General features: G+C 38.6%; 2 protein-coding genes and 1 non-coding gene across 5 annotated transcripts in view; 1 reads left to right on the top strand and 2 right to left on the bottom strand.

The window, feature by feature from the left end:
• LOC129770256 (uncharacterized) overlaps positions 1 to 16,092 on the top strand; it is a 41,250-nt gene that overhangs the window by 17,571 nt on the left and 7,587 nt on the right. For 2 of the 3 annotated variants that reach the window (XM_055772970.1, XM_055772978.1), the window contains exons 2-3: positions 3,375 to 3,763; positions 3,827 to 4,619. In XM_055772970.1, coding sequence (XP_055628945.1) covers positions 3,375 to 3,763; positions 3,827 to 4,617 — 1,180 coding nt within the window. In that variant the 3' untranslated portion in view covers positions 4,618 to 4,619. Of the gene's footprint in view, positions 1 to 3,374; positions 3,764 to 3,795; positions 4,620 to 16,092 lie in introns of all 3 variants that reach the window. The other variant, XM_055772986.1, reaches the window with a different exon arrangement.
• On the bottom strand, positions 3,244 to 3,316 carry Trnak-uuu (transfer RNA lysine (anticodon UUU)). The gene has a single exon. It is a non-coding gene; the product is annotated as a tRNA-Lys (tRNA).
• On the bottom strand, positions 4,411 to 6,372 carry LOC129770249 (TGF-beta-activated kinase 1 and MAP3K7-binding protein 1-like). The gene is made up of 4 exons (XM_055772957.1): positions 6,172 to 6,372; positions 6,043 to 6,111; positions 4,886 to 5,977; positions 4,411 to 4,823 (listed from the first exon to the last, which is right to left on the bottom strand). The coding sequence occupies exons 1-4, from the start codon at positions 6,285 to 6,287 to the stop codon at positions 4,694 to 4,696; spliced, it is 1,407 nt and encodes a 468-aa protein (XP_055628932.1). The 5' UTR covers positions 6,288 to 6,372; the 3' UTR covers positions 4,411 to 4,693.

Genomic DNA, 16,092 nt, shown 5'->3' with positions numbered 1-16,092 from the left:
CAAGTGATTTCACTATTCTGCTGATCGAAACATCCTCCCTTCGATATTTTTTTGGTATATTTTATAATTTAGTAAAGTTTGACGTATTGTGGTGCCGTGTCGGACTCTCCAAAATGGAGATATAAGTTGTTGAAAATTTGTAAAATTTCAATACTTTCCGGTATCGTAACCATTGAGGAAAAGTAATATTTATAAAAGAATCTACACGCGATTTAACATGAAAACTACATATAGCGTTTTATCCTCGAGATATCATCAATTTAAACTAATCAAAATCATGTTCGTGAAATATCAGAAAATACATACTGCTGCTGCACACTACGACTGAGATTCCGACATTTTCCTAACATTATTTTCATTATAAGAAATTGTCTCTATCTTAGGAATGGCTAATCCTAAAATAAAATGTTAAATATAGTTTTTCATGTTGAATCGCATATAGATTCTATTATTCATATCACTTTCCTTAAATGTTTACGATTTCACAAAGTATTGAAATTTCATTAATTTTTACAAAATTTATATCTCCATTTTGGAGTCCGACACGGCACCACAATGTGTCAAACTTTATTAAATTAGAAGAGCTTTTCAATAAAAATATAGAAGAAAAATATGTCGAAGGGAGGATGCGGTTAGCGTCACACCTAACATGCCGGGGGTTCGGGTTGGATTCCCGTTCTGGTCGGGGGATTTTTTCATCGAAGAAATTTCGTCCGACTTGCACTATGGTAGCGCGTATTCCAGACCTTGCAACTTCGTGAAAAATCAACGCATACCGATGGGATCTACATCATTTTGAAGCCACAACTTTCAGGTATGATAGTATTTTGAGTACATATTTTTACCTTGGTGTGTGCAGTGGGCGACAATATCGGGAATAAATGAAATATAGGTTTATCTCTGTTTTTTTCGGAGATTTTCTGGACTAACACTTTTTTTTTGCTAACCAACTCAACAGCAAATCCAACTAACCTTAGCTACCAGCTTTTATTGGTTCCTAGAACGTTTGAGAAAGTCCTCCCATACAGAGATATTTCAGTTTGAATGAAAAATTTCCCCCATCGTCTTTGATGATGAATTATTAAAAAAAAACAACCTTCGCACCGCAAAACGGAAGGAAGAAAGCTACGAATTGTTCGTTCTGAGAGTCAGAAGGGATTTTGTACTTCTGGTACGATTTGCGATTAAATGCTCCTCTAATTTACTCCAAACTTTGGAAAATCGGCTAGAAAAAACGGATGAAAGTATCAATATGAAACGTTCACAGGTGTTTAGGGAATATACTTGGCTAAAAATTTGATTGCAAACGTAAGAACTTACTGCGATATTTGCAGAATTATAGTGGATTTTGTAAAGCACTATAAAAATTTAGTTTTTGGCTTTTGACGTAGGATTAGTAGGTCTTTCTGGAACATATTGGGGTACAAATTGAAAATCGAAAATCGAGCACATTGTGAAAATTGTCCAATTTCAAACTCTTATTGCTCAGTTATTTCATGATGGATTGATGAAATTTTCGCGTCAATCGATTTCGGTACTCCATAACAATTTTTTATATTGAAGAAAATAATATATGTCATGAAACTAACTATCGAACAATTGAAAAATCTCAACCCCTATCCTAACAGAAATACCCACTTCTGATTGGCCGACACATGCGGCAGGTCCCTAACAGAGAAATCAAAACCAAGCTGCCTGGGGAAAATCGACATTGCAAATACATATTAGAAAAGGTGTTTTCCCATATGCTCTACATATAGTATTAGGTGCTGTTAGTCCAATTAAAATTCGCATTAGGTTGAATAAACACTCAGAAAGTAAAAGTTATAAAAGAAAATTACCTTTCCCATTTCAAATATGTTATCTCCATATTAAAGTAACATGTTTTCACTGATGAGAAAAAATGATAATTGTGTTCGGTATTGGTAATTATCTTATATTACATTGGTGAGTTTTTTTTACTTTATTTCATCCATACGTAACATAAAAGGCATCTCGTCGGGGCGGTTTTCATCATATCTCGTTCCACTTCGGTATCTTTTATCTGATACGCAACATCCAACGATTGTTTACCATTTTTCTGTCATCATCACTCGGTAAACAGTGGTGGAGTATTCAGGACCACCAAATCATTATCAAAGAGTTTAACTATGTAATTCTTCAAACGTATCCAAAATCAACAGATAGCCTAACGGAATCCTACGTCAACTATGCGGTCGTGTCTCGGACACAACCCTCCTTTTTTTTTTCAAATCGATACTAAAAATGTATGTACATTTTTTTTTTCGTCAAGGTAACAAATTATCTGTGTGCAGAATTTATTGGAGTTTTCAAAACTGCCTTTCGATTTGCGGTGCGATATTTGTTCATTGAATAATTCATCATCAAAGACAAAGGGGTATATTTTCATTCAAACTGAAATATCTTCGTATGGGAAGGTCCTACAGGAACGTTCTAGGAACCAAATAAAATGAGGGTAATAAAGTTAATTGGATTTGCTGTTGAGTTGGTTTTGAAGAGTTGTGTCCTCTAATTTTTTGTCACTTTTTTTCTGCAAGTTTCTTATCAATTAAAAACAGATCTTTTCGTGGAGTTCCCACTGAATATGCGTATAATGTGACAGTGTGCAGTGGATATTTGTGAAATGATGTAGGAAAAGATGAATAGAAGTGATATTTTTGTGTGTCATTTTCACTCTCTCACCTAGAAACGAACAAATTTTCGTTATTTTCGCGATGATATGATGATACTTTGAAGTGTCCTAGTACCGGTGTATGTGATTTGTGAAAAATAGTTTACAATTAAGCAACATTTGATTGAAAATTCTGCTATTTCCGAGGACTAAGAATACAACTGTTCTCTGGACGTTTTTGCTCCTTAAATGATGGAAGTAAGTCACAATACAATTATCATCTTTTAAAAAACAATCTGTTACAAGATTTCATGATCATTTTGGCTCATGACATCATCGTATTGTAAGTTATTTAAGTATTGTTTCGTCTCTTCCATATACATTCCATATTGAACGCAAATAATGACAACACCATAGTTTGTTTACCAATGCAAATATACTCTGCCTACTGCTCCACCTCATTGTGCTCCATCCGCTCCACCCGCTCCACCTAATAATCCTGATCATGGAGCGCTATCTATATTTCAAGAACAAAAGCTTTACGTCGCTAACATAATTCTTCAAAATTATACCAAAATTTGTTTACACAAGCAAATAAAAAAAAGATCTTCCGCCCGAGTAGGGACTTGAACCCTAGACCGTTGGATTAAAAGTCCAACGCTCTACCGACTGAGCTACCCGGGCTACTGGAGGGGGATTGTTCAAAATTAATCACATTGACACCACCATTTCTCTTTCGCAGGTTCCATAATCTTTTCAATCGGTTCGAGAGCAATGACTACCGCAACGTGCAATTCATGCTTGGAGCCGCCCCAAGTCGCCATCCGGAAGAGACCAACTTCGATGATTTCGATGACTTTCTAGACAACGTGACGAGTATTGCCGCCAGCTACAACATTTCGGTGTATCCGAATCCACTGAACGAGAACGGCACGTTCGCAATGTTCGGTCTGAAGGAGTTCCAGGTATATGTGCTGGACCAGTGCTCGCGAATCACGTATATAATCGAACCACCGTGGAGTCTGATACAGTACTCGTACGTGAAGGCTGCCGTCCTGTCCACGCTGTACGACCGACCGTGTGGACCGTGCGACGTAGGTGCCAAATTATTACCGAAATTCATTGCTGGAAGTAATTTCTTACCGTTTCACTGTTTTTCTTAGTTTGATAATTTCCTCAACGCAACGCTTCCAGAGAAACATTTCGAGGAACTGCAGCTGTCCGCAGCCACGGAAACGGTGGCAAAACCAACGATTCATTTGGTTTCGCTTCAAACTGCCACAACAACAGGAAAGCCATCGCTGGCGGCCTCAGATTTGAAACCATACGACGACTCGACTGAAAGTGAGGAGCCATCGACCGAGGAGGATGCCGATCCGGATGGTACAACGGAGGAAGTCAATCTACTACGGTCAAACATAACCGAAGTCAACGGAACAGACAGCTCGGAGGAGGACATTTTCGCGAACCTCACAGTAGCGGGTCCCGAGCTCGCTCTTCCTTTGAAGATTATCATCCCAGCGGTTCACATCCGCTTTGATCATCCCAAAGCAAACAGCACATACGACAAGTATACCTATGTCGTCTTTCAAAGTGACAAACCGAACGACCATCAGCACGAGAATGAGCCCCGGGACGGCCGGGATGCTTCCTCACTTCGGGAAATATCTCTGCGGAACGCTTCCGCCAACCATTCACTGTGTGTCGTCGGGGTGGAGTGGCCCCTGGCGCAGCTACATGAAATCCTAAACACATCCAGTGTCTTCTATAACGATCAAACGTCACAGGTTTACAGGAAGCTAGCCCGATATAATGCCTCCGGCATTGACGAGCTCGAGGAGCTCTCGGTTAGCAGTCAATATGCGGTCTGGAAACGACGCCAGGCCGACCAGATCGAACAGACAAAGGCCAGCAAGCGTCACTTTATTCGGAAACATTACGAACGACTGATACAGTGGCTCAGCTGGCAGTTTGATAAGTCCTGATGGTAAGTTTAATGTTGTATTTTTTTTTTTTTGAATGTAAGTATGTTAGGAACAAACAATAAAATTTATTTTTCTGTTAGTCAAAATCTATGTTTGGCGGAAGAAGGCCTAGCTTGCGGGCCTCCGCTACGCGTCGGTGGTAATCCGAAAAGTCCACGTAGGCTTTTATTCTTTTCTCCGACTCCGGGAAATTATCGTTTTCACTCCTGGAATGGGAGAAGGGGAAAGATTTCGGTGCTTATCGATCAGGGATGGTATTTTTTCTCACCTATCCGAGCTAGCAACGGAAATATTAGTTCCCGTCATCGAGCAGTCCATCTCGGCACTGTAGCTTTGATTCGTTGGGGTAGCATCCGAGCTTGTGGTCGACGATGTGGAAGTGGTCGAAGTGTACGATCGGCTACTGTTCTTGCGGTTATTGAATGCATTCGGCAGGGGATAGTTAAAGTTGCGAATCAGCAGCGTTATATCGTCTCGGTTGGAAAATGTCGCCGGGTTTCCTTCGTCCACCTGTTGCATGAATGCATCATGATGCAACTGTACGATACGATGCACCACCGACTGAGCCACTCCGGCCAGCGTTGATTGCGTTTGGAACTCCTCGGCAATCATCTGAATTAGTATGCGATTTCCTCGGCTGGTATCACCCGGGTAGAGATCGTGCATCGCACGACACAAACCACCTGACATAAGAACCAAAAACTTACATGCCGACGTGATGGGAATCGATCCTACAATTTCCGGCTGAAAGATCACTGGTTCTGTTGAAGCATCGGACAGAAAATCGCAATCTTTATAGCCAGTTTTCCCGATGTAATTCCCAATGCATCTGGTGCTGTACAGAGGACAATTTTCGAAATTCTGAGCTTCCAACCCGAGACGGAATAGCCGTAGCACTTCCTCTTCGTTGTACAGATTGTGATCAACGCTAAGCTGAGTAACAGTCAGAGTATCAAACTCATCCGTTTTGCACAACAGCGCACGGCAATTGCCAATATTGCCGATGTACAGTTTTGACTGGTGGATCAATGCCAGCGCCACGCTGCTTCCCACCGACAGCTCCAGATTGATTTTGTCCAACTTCTCGAGAATATTCCCAAACTCCTGCGAGATCTGATACTGACTGAGTCCGCCAACGGAGAGCTGAAGTTGAATCGCAGTTTTGGTGGCCACATCCGCATCGATCGAGTCAAAATACCCTTTCTCTACCGAATGAAACGCCTGCCGAATGACGTCCTTAACCGCTTCGTCGGTGGAACGTCCGTTCAGTTGACCGAGAAGCAAATCGGCTGCCATTTTCTGCAGCGCAAAGTCCGCCACGCGAACACCATTGTGGCCCGAAAAGATGCCGTACAACAAGCTAGAGCGAAAAGCGAAATTGCATGAGCTCCTGTGAACTGTGCAAGACCGGACAGTCCAACTCACGTGTCGTCCACAATGCAGAGACATTTCTTATCCCTCGACTTGTACGCCTCGATACGGCTACCGTCCTCTCTGAAAACACAGTGTTCGATAGATCAAGCTCGTTCAAATTAGTCATCATGCAAACATTACTTGTAAACCAGATTGGTTGCCTCTCCAACACCAGTGAGGGGACAAATCTTTAGGTCATCCGTCCAGGGGCGGCCAGTGCCACTGGCCGTCTCCACAAAATCGATTCCTGCTCTCATAGCACAGCGCAAAAAAAAAAATCCGATATGAGGAACGAACGGTGGAATCAAAACAAAAACCTCCCACTTTCCAGCTGTATACAGTGCTGCCATTTAAATTTCGATATTTTGTTTAATCCTGTTCGAAAATCTGTGTTACTAGACTAATATTTTTTTTAGAAAAAACAGGAAGTGAGTTATATCTGTGTTATAACTGCAAGGGTGACGTAGGACTATCGTTGGTTCAGTGATCATTTGTTTTTAGTTGCATCTGAATCAATTCTGAATGAATGAATAAATGAATATTTGGGGGACTTCGAAACGAGAGCGTTACGTTGGAGGCACAATATTCAGCAACCACACAAAAGTTGTATAATAGAAAATGATGATGATGGTCCCACCTCTTTCCCCTACAAAGGCTTGAGCGGGACGAGTTATCTTATTGATAATAATTGAGTTACTGAGTTTATTACATCATACTAACCAGTGAGCAATTTAAATTGAAAAGAAAACGGACTGGTTATCCCGCAGACATAGATTAGTAATCGATAGAACAATTTAAGCCTTTGTCTAAAGTATTCATTCCATGGCATGTCGAGAGAATTTCCAACCCGGGAAGACCCTAGACCGATCGGGAATTGAACCCAATGCCTATGTCAGTATTAGCCATGAATTTTCAAGGGAAATCCCGCTTTATCAGATCCCCGGCCACGGCCTGCAATTGCGATCGTTTCCGAGTACTAGTAGCTGAGCAAACCCAAGCCTTATTCTAGCCAACACTTCAGGCCCATCACTTCACATATCCCAAGGCATGTCAAGAAAATTTCCAACCCGAAAAAATTCTTGACCGATCAGGAATTGAACCCAATACCTATGTCAGCATTAGCCTAGAATTTACAAAGGAATTCCCGCTTCACTGGATACCCGACAACGGTCTGTTAATCGTTTTCGAGACCAGACAGCTGAGCAAACCTAAGCCTAATTCCAGCCGATACTTCAGGCCCTTCATTCAACCTGGGGTATAAACGTGTCAACCTGAATCTGCAATGAGATCCGCCACAACACAGAAAAATCTTGATATAATTATCTGTTGAGAAGATGAATTTACAAGTATTCCGATTGAGCTATCCCTAGCTTACCTTAGGTTTCCACATTAAACCCCTTGGAATGACTTTGTTTTATTCGATCAAAAATTCTTTTGCTTTTGTTCAATCTCACGTTTCTCTATGTTTGCCAACGCGCGCGGGCTCAAACTATTGCAGACTTCACAATTATTTTTTAAATTTAATTGAATAACTAAGATATATATATAAAAGCAAAAAAAAAAAGATACCATCATCACCATAGTCTTGACAAGAAAAATACACGGACACACATACACTCAAAAGACAATAATTTCCTCGTTTTATGAAATAATGAAATAATGATGATGATCACCTCAAAAAGTTTGAGCTGTACGAGTTCTCTTGTTGATCTTTATGTCACAATTATTAAAATAACCAGTAAGCACATTGAAGTAAAAAACAAAACAAACGGACTGGTTATATTACAAACATAGATTCCTAATTGAAGAACAATTTATGTTATCAACTTAACGTATTTAACCCATGGCATGTCGAGAGAATTTCCAACCCGGGAAGACCCTGGACCGATCGGGAATTGAACCCCATGCCTATGTCAATATTAGCCATGAACTTACAAGGGAAATCCCACTTTATCAGATCCCCGGCCACGGCCTGCATTTGCGATCGTTTCCGAGTTCTGGTAGCTGAGCAAACCCAAGCCTAATTCTAGCCAATACTTCAGGCCCATTGCTTTACATATCCCAAGGCATGTCAAGAAAATTTCCAACCCGAAAAAATCCTTGACCGATCAGGAATTGAACCCAATACCTATGTCAGCATTAGCCTAAAATTTACAAAGGAATTCCCGCTTCACTGGATACCCGACAACGGTCTGTTAATCGTTTTCGAAACCAGACAGCTGAGCAAACCTAAGCCTAATTCCAGCCGATACTTCAGGCCCTACATTCAATCTGGGGTATAAACGTGTCAACCTGAATCTGCAATAAGATCTGCCACAACACAGAAAAATCTTGTTATAATTATCTATTGAGAAGATGAATTTACAAGTATTCCGATTGAGCTATCCCTAGCTTACCTCTGGTTTCCACATTAAACCCATTTGAATGCTTTCATTAAAAAGAATTGTTTTTGCATATGTTCTATCTCAAGTTGTCTATGTGTGCTAACGCGCGCGGGCTCAAGCTATTGAAGATTTCACAAATATTGTTTAAGTTAACCATCATCATTATAGTCTAAAGATAAGAAAATACAAATATCCGTTAAACTTCGTCATCTTACACACTAACATTAATTATATGCAGGGTCAAAAATCTAAATCATGCTTCAAAAACTCTTTACAAATACTACGGAATATTCGAAGGCTTGTTGCTGTCTTTGCTTCATTTGGTAATGTGTTATACAGGCGATATCCTTTATAAAAAAGTGAGTTTTGGGTACATGACATTCGAAAGTTCATGGTTCTGAGGTCACCTGCTTGCCTTGTGTTATATCGGTGCATATCTCTTCCATACGTTATCATGTTTTGTAAATAGTTCGGTGTCATGCCGGTAACCATCTTATATATGAACGTAAGAGTGCAATATTTGATACGCTGTCCCACTGACATCATTTGTAGGCATTCAAGCATAAATCTTCGTGGAGTAAGTCGATCGCATCTCAATATCAAGCGCATGGCCTTGTTTTGAACAATTTGCATTCTATTCATTCGCCTCTTATTTGCGAGAAATAGCACAGATGCACAATAATCGAAATGTGGAGCGATCAATGCTTTGTAGATGGTAATTTTACTTTCAAAGGTCAAGAATCGATTAATTCTACAAAGCACTCCATATTTTTGAGCTGCCTTCTTTATAGTATAGTTTATATGTTCGTCGAAGCGCAGCGTTTCGTCAAGAATAACGCCAAGATATTTGATTGAAGTCGTTCTTTCCACAGTTTGCCCATCGATAGTTATACTAAGACTATCACTGTCAAGATTGCGTGTCGATACTACCATATACTTTGTTTTGCTAATGTTTAACTTAAGTTTTTTCCATCTCAACCATTCGTCTAAGTTTTGCAGTTCACGGTTCATCTTGACGAAGCAATCTTGCAATGTCTCAGCAACAATGAATATCACTGTGTCGTCAGCAAACAAGTTTACGTCACTGTCATTTAACACCTGTTTAATGTCATTAATATAAAGCAAGAAAAGCAGCGGCCCCAGAACACTTCCTTGAGGTACACCCAGATTCACTGGTCCCGCCGATGATTCACTGTCCCTGTAAATAGTGATTTGTGTTCGCCCGTTCAGGTAACTTTCAAACCAGTTCAATACAGGTCCAGTTACATTATAATTGGAAAGCAAATCAAGTAATTTCATTCGATCTACTGTTTCAAAAGCCCTCTTCAAGTCAATAAATACAGCCAATACTATTTTTTTCGTTTCGATAGCCTGTTTCCATTTCAGGAGTAATAAATTGAGAGCCGTTTCACAAGAGTGGTTTTTCCTGAACCCTGACTGTTCCTCAACCAGAATTCCATTTTTCGTTATATGTTCCAACAGTTGGTCTTTGATAACGATTTCGAGGATCTTTTCGTATAATGGCAACATATTCACTGGTCTCCGGTACATAATACATTGCTTGTATTGTGATATGATTTGTATTCCATTTCCAATGGATAGAAAACATTAAAATAAACTCTTTCGCGCTTGACTGTATTATTCAATTCCAAGGGAAACTGGCAGATTATTTTTCAGCAACGATGACATCTTTTCGGTACCTTCTCGATGATGGATGGCAACCAAAAGAAAAGAGTTCCGCGTGTGTGTATGTGGCGGCTACTCCGATGTCTCAAGCGGAACCGTTTTTCGAGGCTGACATTCTCTTGGTCGCCTCTTCAGTGTCATCACTCTCCAGGCTCTTGGTGACACCGTTCATCAGCGCTTTCATGATGAACGAAGTTAGCTTCAGTTAGTGATTTCAATAGCCTGTTTTGAAAGCAATTTTAAGGCTATTGAAACAAGTTTTTGGATCAAAAAAGGTCACAGGAGGGTTGTGTCCGAGCACAACCGCATAGTTGACGCAGGATTCCGTTAGGCTATCTGTTGATTTTGGATATGTTTGAAGAATTACATCGTTTGAATTACATTGATAATGATTTAGTGGCCTCCTCAAAAGGACCGTTTTGTTTGGTTGTTGGGTATTGTGTGTTCACTCCACCAGTGTTTACCGAGTGATGATGATAGAATGATGGTAAACAGTCGTTGGATGGTGCGTATCAGATAAAAGATACCGAAGTGGAACGAGATATGATGAAAACCGCCCTCTGTGATCCTAGACGAGATGCCTCCTGTGTTATGTATGGATGAAATAAAGAAAAGAGACTCACCAATGTAATATAAGATAAATACCATTACCGAACACAATTATCAATTTTTCTCATCAGTAAATACATGTTACTTTAATATAGAGAAAACATATTTGAAATGGAAAAGGCAATTCTCTTTTATAATTGGTTTTGATGTCTCTGTTAGGGACACGCCGCATGTGTCGTGAATTTCGACCAATCAGAAGTGGGTATTTCCGTTAAGATAGGGGTTGAGATTTTTCAATTGTTCCATAGTTAGTTTCATGGCATATATTATTTTCTTCAATATAAAAAATTGTTATGGAGTGCCGCAATCGATTGACGCAAAAATTTCATTAATCCATCATGAAATGACTGAGCAATAAGCGTTTGAAATTGGACAATTTTCACAATGTGCTCGATTTTCGATTTTCAATTTGTACCCCAATATGTTCCCGAAAGACGTAATCCTACGTCAAAAGTAACAAGTATATAACGCGTAGACCTTTTATCTTTCGGATGAAGTGTTTATTATACCATTTAGTTCAGTTGTTTAGAAGCTATTAACACTCAAAATCTCGGTCTCCAGCGTAACGCTTTAGTTTTCGAAACTTTGATTTTACACCCCGGTATAGAAATCAAAGACGTAGTCTTACGTCAAAAAAACATTTATGCTTCAGCTAGTTCAAAAGTATTCTATAATATCCTCCTGTTATAGTTTCACCGATTAGAGAGAAATAACTTTTACCTTCATTGAATTTTGTTGAGCCTAATTCAGTGGCGTAGCGTGACCGGGTTTCAAGGGTATCACCCCTTCAATTATATTGTGCGTTAAGTATAAAATCAAAGCGCCCCTATCGTTGGGCGAAATGTGAATTGTGTGACACGAATGTTGGTGCAGACTCCATACCATGTCTTCTCAAATCGGTTTGGTCCGTGTGTGAAAAGCATGTAAATAGTCAAGTTTTGTTTGATGGCGAAACCCTTCTTTGGACAGAGACCCAAGATCCAACACAAGAAGACCTACAACGTAAATAATCTGACACCAAAAAATACATATTTCCGTATACTCAACATGCTTGGAAACAAACGCACCGCAACAAAACGTTCTGGGAGTGCTTATTTGTTAACATTTGTTCCGTGTGTCAGAATATGCCCGACTGCAAGCATTGCATCGTGGTATGACTGTTGTTTAGCGACATCCATTTTGTAAGGTGATAGTCAGAGAGTACCAGAGTGAATCCGTGAGAAGCCCAAATCTAACATACTTGATTGCGTAGATGATGTATAACACGTTTGAGCTGATATAGTTCGATTTCTTTGAGTACCATCCCGATCAAACCGATTTGTAACGAATCGACGATTGCCCGACGAATGGATAACGAATATTTCCGAAGCTTATAATGATTTGAAGCTGGTGATTGATCGGAATGTGGTGTTATTACTATTTTTTAAAACTCTTTGTTTTTTGTTTTTCCATAGTTTCGAGCTTAATCCTTCCTACAAATACCAAAGAAGTAATGTTCACAAAGAACGTTATAAACAGTATTATGAGCATACTAATTACGAACTTGATGAGCAATTAGGCTGGTCATTCTATTCAAATGAAGAGAATATATTTATGGTATTAGTACTATTTTCTAAAACAGTTCGTTTTTTGTTTAGTTTTATGAATGAACTTTTTTTCAGAACAAATAAAGTGATTATTCCTTACAATGTATTTATATTGCGTTTGTTTCATCTGAAAACAGAACCGATTCTCTTGCACAGGGCTCGGCAAAGTCATATTTAACTGAAGATAATGAGCGGATTACGAAGAAAGTTGTCATTTGTAAATGAGTTTTGGCTTCTTCCAGCAGTTTCTCCGTCAACAAGACTCAACAGCCAGTTGGGCGTTTAGTTGCTATCTCGCTCTACGACTCGAGTATCGCATGTCATTCTTCCCTCTCTAATGAAGTGACTCCCCTCAAAATGAATTCGTTTCTCTCTCTCATGTAGCACGTATACATATATCGATTTTTGAGTTCAACGTTTGACATATAATACAGGTGGGCTAGATTTTTTTGTATCGTACACAAAAACTACGCACACATATAGAATAGCTGGCAGTGTTGTTTTCAGAAACACTGATAAATTTGTAAATTTTGTTAATATAAATAATTTTTTCACAAAATTGCACCCGGAGATAAAGTGAACTAAAGTTTTGTTTACAATCCCAAAAATTTAGTTTACAAATCCCAAACTGCACGCTATTTACTAATGCTAACGCGAGGAGCCTTATAGCATACCTGATAACTGTCTAAGTTCGTTGGTTTGAGTTCACGGTCATTTGACAATAAACCGTCCATTAATGGTGTAACTACTTTTTTGCATCAGAAATCAAGTTTCCATTTCATTTTATATGGACGTAAAATAAGATTGTGTTATCGGGTAACAAGATTCATTCCGGGAGAGTGAAAGTGTGGATTGAAGTCAGGTTGAATTAAGAGCAGATTTGTATTCACTAGTCACGTCAATTAGAATAAGTATTGACTAGAATAGTTCATCAGTCATCCTCGCTCTCAACGCTCGTCAATCCATTTTCTAGTCAATTCACATTATGTTGACGGCGAATGCCAAAGTAGTCCTAGTCGAAGCGAAGCTACAAAGAGATAGAGTCGATCTTCATTTTTCATCTTCGAAGATTTCGGGCTCTGCTCTTGCATATAACTCTACCAGCCAATCCCGCATCTCCGCACTGATTTTTTCATACGTTGCATTTCAGCTTACGATCGAAAAAATCTCGCTTTTCGTATTTGGTCATAAAATCACAAATTATGAAAAATGATTTTCCATAGTTTCGAGCTAAATCCTTCCTACAAATACTCAAGGAGTAATGTTAACAAACGGGCGTTATAAGCAGTATTATGAGTATACTGATTACGAATTTGCTGAGCAATTGTGCTGGTCATTCTATTCAAATGAAAAGAATATATTTTAGTGAAAATTTTCTTCCTCCATTTGTTACTTTTCCGTCCCAAAAACAAATACAAATCTTTTTGGAAAACATCTGTCAAAAATTGACAGTTTCACTTGCTCCGCTAGTCGAGTTCGTTTCGCTAATCGAGCTAGCGAACTTCGGTTTTGTGGTTAACTGAAAATAGGCCATATGAATTAAAAAAAGTATTTACTTATTCTGTTCGATTTCAAGTAAAGCAAACTTGCCTAGCATTTACTTGAATTCGTACGAATAACAGTTTACTTTACTGATTTCGTATTCAAATTCCGAGCATAGCTTTCACTTCGGCAAACATCTGTCAGCTGATTGTTTCGGTTTGGTTTCAAAACGACACTTTGCTTGTCCTGTTTTGTGATCCGTTCGTTTCGTTGGACAGAGAGTGTATTTACGATGATTTTTGGCGACAAAAACCGGACAGTTTTACAAACGGTCGTTTGGTGTAGACCCAAATTCTCACCAACTCCCACATAGAATATCTAAAATACTAAGTAATAAAGAGCATACCTAGAATACGGGATCGACAACATAACGCAGGAAACATTTCAGTTTTCCCACTGCTCGACTGCTCGTTTTAAGTAAAGTAAAGCCTGAATTTTATTTTTATTCATGTTAATACTCCTATACTCGCGCATAGGTTTGTGAGACCGAGAAATCAATAATTCGATCATTTCTCAGAAAATCTCTACGAGTTTGCGTTTCTCTCTAGCTTCGTTATTCGTCGTTCGTCATCGTTTAGCATATAGTATGTATTGGTGAGAAGGGGAGGTGTGTCACTTTTTAACACTTTCGGTCTGAGACACCGCCGCAAGTATAGGAGTAATTTTTTTGGACAACCGACTTTTTTCATATTCTAGAATATTATTGAATGAAATGTATAAATTGATATTAGTGGCGTGGAATATTTATCGAATATAATGCATAAGATCAATGCCGGACTATTCTTATTTGATTTTAGTCCTTTTTGTCACCGGATTAAACGGATTCATATATTAACTATTCATCGATATATTTGTCGTTAGATTCATCAGTTCAGAAGCAAAATGCAAATGTTTGACTTTGGTCACACATAAACACACTTGTGAAAGAATTGCGCTTGTGGAAGAATTGTAAACTATAAACTAATCGGTGGCTTATGGTTATTTTTTACAGTTACAGTTTCGGGGATATTTTTATTTATGACGAACAATGTCAACAAGAAAACAAGAAAAATGTTCCTAGGAATACTTTTATATCATATTTTTATGCCCCATCTAAAAAAGGCGTTAATTCTTAGTTTAACAAGAATACAGAGACAAAGAATATTAGAAATATGCAAACTTTATATTCCAGAACCTTTATCATCTGGTAATTATCGAGAAGTTATACATTCTTCTCTTCGATAAAACTACCGAAAAACACGCTACAACTGCATGAAATGTAAAAAAATATGTTTGTCTCGAGCATGCAGTTATGGTTTGATCTTATTCTTACACCAATTGAATCTCAATCGATTAATACGTTTTTATGTTATTTTATAGCTCTTTATACTTCCATGAATTATATTCAGTTGCCTTTTTCCAATTGATAACAGGAAAAAAGTCGAATTTCGTTATTTGTGTTGGAGTATCAACATTACTCTGTTTTGAGGAGGCTGAATTAGATGACTATCAAAACTGAATACAATCGGAGCAAGCATATTTTATGGAGTTTTTTCATTCAATAACACCCTCTTCTTCAAATAAATACCAATGAAGCCCGAGAAAACCATAATATCATTACTACAGAGAAGCTTTCGGACTTTCGGTCTGTGACACCATGCGCGAGTATACGAGTTATGATTTTGCACGCGAGTACAGGAGGGTTAATATGTCTGGTTCAATCCTAAGTGGTGGGGGCTAAATCCATTTAATTTTCAAGCAAATTCATACATGTTTTCAAGCGATTTTTTGCAATAAATTCTCAGACCACCAGAGATGCCAGATTTACAAATATGTTTGTAAATTTACAGACATATCTGTAAAACACTTTTCCATAGTTTTAATACAGAAATGTTGTTATATTTAGTTTATATCAATACACATGAAGTTAGACCAGCGATACTCAACCTGCGGCCCGGCAGTCTTTCTGGTTGGCGCATCTGGTGTGTATGAAGTTTGGAACTCATACACATAAGTACTTTTGCCCTGACATCATTGCAGACGAAAGAGAGGATACGGTTATTCACAATTAATGAAAAATTGCATTCTCTGCAGGTAAGAAAAGTCTTGAACGAAAATTGTCCCTGATAATTATTTTCTGTTCTAGATACGATTGTTTTGCTGAAATGCAAGGAGATTTATTGAAAAATAGTTAAGTTAGGGTCAGGACTATGTCTTCTAAGTATTTAAACAACATCGAATCAAAATTTTCATTCTATTTTCAACAACTTACATTC

Source organism: Toxorhynchites rutilus, chromosome 1 (genome assembly GCF_029784135.1).
Source record: "Toxorhynchites rutilus septentrionalis strain SRP chromosome 1, ASM2978413v1, whole genome shotgun sequence".
NCBI lineage: Eukaryota > Metazoa > Arthropoda > Insecta > Diptera > Culicidae > Toxorhynchites > Toxorhynchites rutilus.
This window is presented reverse-complemented; position numbering and strand designations above follow the sequence as displayed.

Excerpts from the sequence above, each read along its gene's own strand:
- LOC129770249 (XM_055772957.1), bottom strand. The coding sequence starts at position 6,287 with ATGAGAGCAGGAATCGATTTTGTGGAGACGGCCAGTGGCACTGGCCGC. Across the intron at positions 6,112-6,171 it reads GCAACCAATCTGGTTTACAA|AGAGGACGGTAGCCGTATCG; the intron begins GTAATGTTTGCA and ends CTGTGTTTTCAG. Across the intron at positions 4,824-4,885 it reads TCCGTTGCTAGCTCGGATAG|GAGTGAAAACGATAATTTCC; the intron begins GTGAGAAAAAAT and ends CTCCCATTCCAG.